The sequence below is a fragment of the Rhincodon typus genome, chromosome 12, assembly GCF_021869965.1.
Source record: "Rhincodon typus isolate 14 chromosome 12, sRhiTyp1.1, whole genome shotgun sequence".
Classification (NCBI taxonomy): domain Eukaryota; kingdom Metazoa; phylum Chordata; class Chondrichthyes; order Orectolobiformes; family Rhincodontidae; genus Rhincodon; species Rhincodon typus.
The window spans coordinates 66,371,950-66,376,591 of record NC_063343.1 but is presented as its reverse complement, the minus strand read 5'-3'; the positions used below and the strand labels follow the sequence as shown (position 1 = coordinate 66,376,591).

At 40.5% G+C, this 4,642-nt stretch overlaps 2 protein-coding genes across 2 annotated transcripts in view; one reads left to right on the top strand and one right to left on the bottom strand.

The window, feature by feature from the left end:
- ndufa2 (NADH:ubiquinone oxidoreductase subunit A2) overlaps positions 1–4,642 on the top strand; it is a 197,232-nt gene that overhangs the window by 13,140 nt on the left and 179,450 nt on the right. The gene's annotated exons all lie outside the window — the stretch shown is intronic.
- LOC109914126 (SLC35A4 upstream open reading frame protein) overlaps positions 1–4,642 on the bottom strand; it is a 13,150-nt gene that overhangs the window by 6,575 nt on the left and 1,933 nt on the right. The window contains exons 2-3 of the mRNA XM_048603906.1: positions 4,593–4,640; positions 3,892–3,990 (exon numbers count right to left, since the gene is read on the bottom strand). Coding sequence (XP_048459863.1) covers positions 3,892–3,990; positions 4,593–4,640 — 147 coding nt within the window. The remainder of the gene's footprint in view (positions 1–3,891; positions 3,991–4,592; positions 4,641–4,642) is intronic.

Sequence of the window (4,642 nt, the reverse complement as noted above, 5' to 3'; positions counted from 1 at the left end):
AGGGTCTAGTCCCGAAACGTCAGCCTCCCTGCTCCTCTGATGCTGCTTGGCCTGATGTGTTCATCCAGCTCTACACCTTGTTATCTCTGGATTAACAGTTCAGTGATAATACCACTAGGCCATCACCTCCCCTGTAATGCGCTGCCTTACTGTGGTGAAGGCAGATTCAATTGAGGCACTCGAGATGAAAATGAATTATTATCTGAAAAGGACGAATGTGCAGGATTACAGGGAGAAGGTGGGGGAGCAGTACAGGATGAATTCCTCCTTCAGCACAGGCGTGACCTCCTCCAGTGCTGCAACCATTCTGAGAAGTAGGGGAATTTAATACAATGAAGTGAGAGGTGATGTATTTTTGCAGAAGGAACAGGGAGAAGTAGTACAGACATCATACCAAAGTTTAGGGAGAGGTAATATAGACAACACCACAGATCAAAGTTTGTGCAAAAACAGGAGATTCATGTGCATAGATTTTTGAACTTGACAGCACATAATGAGACAGCCATTAGGATCTTAGACATCAGAAACAGAGAAAAGTACAAAAGCAGTGAAAATTGACTTCATAAAACTCTGTTTAGACACCACTAGAGTATTGCATCTGTTTTGATTCACACAGTCGGGCACGAAAGAGTGTCAAGGAGATTTACAGGAATAACTAAATATATCAGCAATGTGGAATTTTAGTTATAGTGTTAGGTTGGAGAAGCTGAGACTGTTCTTGGAGCAAAAGATAACAGATTTGGTACAGATTTGGATAAGGTACACATGGAAACAGTTCCTGTTAGCTGATGTTACAAGGATTGGGGACATGCATTTAATGTTTTGGGCAAGAAATTCAGGGAGCATGTAAGGAAAATGGTGATGACCTGACACTCATTAGCTGCAAGGCTGGTAGAAGCAAAAATGATCAATAATTTCAAAAGGAAATTGGAGATGCACTCACAAATAAACTTGTATGTTTACTGGAGTGGAGCCAGAGACTGGGACTTGCACGTTCCACCAAGCACTGGCACAGATATAATAGGCCAAAATTCACCCTTCTCTGCTCTACTGTCTGTAGGCTTCTATGTAGCTCAGTGTCAAGTTTTCTCAGATAACACTTTGCCTAGCATCTTGGGACATTTCACCACGCTCTAAAAAAATGCAAGTAGTTGTTGCTAAAAACAAAAAGTCTACATTAATACAAACAGTTGGAGCAAGAGGAGGCCATTCAGTCCCCTGAGCTAATTCCACTCTTTAATTATACCATGGTCAATTTTAATCTTAACTCCATTTACCTGCCTGATTTACAAAAATCTTCAATTCTCTATTGTGAATCTTGTAACTGATTGTAGACATTCGTGTTCTGAGTGGACAAGGCCAGTCTGTAATCTATAGATTTCACAGCACATTAAAAACAGGATGCTTTGCAAAAAGTGTCAAAAGCTAAATGAACCTAAAGCATTTACTTGTAAATATTGATAAAAAAAATTAGTAGGAGCAGTATTTCCTGAATTTGTCTTTTGCAGGTTGATGCTGCAAGAGTAAATCTCAAAGAAGAAAATGATACGGAGATGTGTCAATTCTAACTTCTAAGAAAAATGCCTTTTGAAGACACACTAGTAATTTTCAATAATCAATTTTTACATAGAGAATACTAATTCTTTTGCATTTATTTTTAGGGACATTCAATGGAGACGTGAACTTAAATGAAACTCACGTTTGCCCTGAGCACAATGCACAGTTCTAGTGACTGCATTTAAATAAAAAACAAGACACAAAAGCACTTGAGAAAACAAAAAAAAATTTCGAAGGATTATATCAGAACTGAGGGATTACAGTGATCGGGGGAAAAAGAACTGAATACGTTAAGCTTATTTGCTATAGGAAAAGTGACTGATTGGAGCCTTTAAAATTGTGTAAAGATGGGAAGAGTGGCTACATGTGGAGAGTATGTTTTTGCTTATGGAAAATTCCAATACTCGGGTCTTAGATGGTCACAAGATTAAATAGGCAAATAAGGCTTTTTAAAATTTCAGACTGGGGAGCCTGCAACCACAGGCAGCAGTTGAGTCAAGTAAATGGAATGCACTCAGAAGGAAACTAGACTGCCATGAGACTAAGAGGCATCATAGGAGCAGAAAGGCTGACGTTTCGGGCCTAGACCCTTCATCAGAAAACCATTGCTTGTTGATAAACACCCTTGAATAAGAAACTTCACAAAGTGCTCACAACAAACTGAAAGGAGATTTTACTTCTGTTCAAAAGCAGAAATTGCTGTAAAAGCTCAGCAAGTCTGACAGCGTCTGTGAAGGAGTTCTGAGGAAGGGTCTAGGCCCGAAACGTCAGCCTTTCTGCTCCTATGATGCTGCTTGGCCTGCTGCGTTCATCCAGCCCTGCACCTTGTTGTCTCGGATTCTCCGGCATCTGCAGTTCCTACTATCTCTTGCCATGAGACTAAGATTTGTTAGCCTGGATGGTATGGGAGGTGACTCATGTGAAGTATAAGTACAGATTTGGATAAGGTACACATGGAAACAGTTCCTGTTAGCTGATGTTACAAGGATTGGGGACATGCATTTAATGTTTTGGGCAAGAAATTCAGGGAGCATGTGACTGGTTGGGCCAAACAGCCCAAAATGTGTGCTACCATTTTGAGTCCGAGTCTCCTCTTTGGAAGGAATGGCTGAAGTAGAATCTTTGGACTATTTCTCACTCCACATATACTGCTATAGACCTACTGAGTTTCTTCAGCATTTTCTGGTATTACTTCTGATTTCCAGCATCAAAATACTTTTACCTATAACTGACCTGTACTGCTGCTTGACAGCATCGGGAACTCGAGTTCGATTCCACCCTCAGGCAACTGTCCATGTGGAGTTTGCACGTTTACCCTGTATCTGTGTGGGTTTCTGCCAGGTGCTCCAGTTCCTCCCACGGTCCAACGATGTGCAAGTTAGGTGGATTGGCCCATGCTAAATTACCCATAGTGTTTAGGGATGTGCAGTTAGGTGCATTAGCCACAGGAAATGCAAGGTTGGGGAATGGGTCAGGGTGGGATGCTTTTTGGATGGTCGGTGTCAACTCGTTGTGCCAAATGGCTTCTTTCCACACTCAACGAATTCTATTCGCCTCCTACTGAAGATCCCGTTAATGTGTCTGCTCCAAGAACAGTCCTAGTTTCTCTACATTACAGAAGCCACTCTTCATTGGTACTTTTCTAGTAAATCTCATTTCCCAAACCCTTGGCACCTTTCCAGAAGGGGGATGAGAAGAACTGGAACCAAAACTGCAACTGAAGCCTCACTTATGATTTAGAATAATTGGTTCCTGTTCCTTCACAAAATCATAGGATGGGAGAAGACCATTCAGCCCATCGAACCTGTTCCATCATTCAGTGAGATCACAGCTGATCTAAGGCCTGCTTATATATACTTGCTTTTGGACCATATCCCTTCATACCTTTGCTTAACAAAAATTTCTCAGATTTAAAATTAATAACTAGAATCATTTAGTTCATATTTTCTCATTCTTCCTCCCAAACTTTACATTTGCACTCAATTTCACCAGCTCTAAGAGTAAATTGTTAGCAAACACAATTAAATTTAACCATTGCTTGTTGATAAACAGCCTTGAATAAGAAACTTCACAAAGTGCTCACAACAAACTGAAAGGAGATTTTACTTCTGTTCAAAAGCAGAAATTGCTGTAAAAGCTCAGCAAGTCTGACAGCGTCTGTGAAGGAGTTCTGAGGAAGGGTCACCGGACCCAAGAAGTTAACTCTGATTTTTTCTTCACAGATGCTGCCAGACCTGCTGAGCTTTTCTAGCAACTTCTGTTTTGTTCCTGATTTACAGCAACTGCAGTTCTTTCGGTTCATATTTATTTCTGTTCAGTTCTACTGACACTCACATTGGGCATTCCCATTTGTACCTCCTCTTCCACCCTCCGCTGGATGCTCTCCAGTTGACCTTTCAACTGTGCAAGATCCTTTAGCTTTCCCAGTGTGTCCTGCGGAAGGAATATCACAGCAAGTAAACAGAAGAATAATGGTTTGTTCTCATGGATGATGAATGCCAACATTGAAATTAATGTAGGCCATTTGGCAATGTAATAAATAAGACAGTTTTTAATTATGTAGTTTTTCTTTATTCTTTCATTGGATGTAGGTGTTGATTAAAAAAAAAGCCATCCCGTAAAACTGAATAGTTTACTCAGCCATTGTGGAATCAACCACATTGCTGTGGGTCTGGATTCAGTCATAGGCCAGATCAAGTAAGGATGGCAGATTTCTTTTGCTCTTTTTTCCCAGTGAACTACATCAGCTTCTTTTTAGGTCAATGAATGATACTATTGCTGAGACTCTCTTTATATTCCAGATTTTTATTAATGGAATTTAAATTTCAACAGCTGTGGCATTTGAACCAGTTACCCCATGGAATAAGCATCAGCTTCAAATTACTGATCCAGTGACACCGCCACTACACCACCATCTCCCTCTGTTCAACTAGGTAACCAGCAATAGTTAAGCTGTGATTCCAAGACAAAACTTACTTGTACTGGATATCGAGATCATTTGTTAAAATTTCTTTCATGGCAATAACTATCCTTACCTGGTCTGGCCTACATGTGACTCCAGACCCACAGCAATGTGGTTGACTCT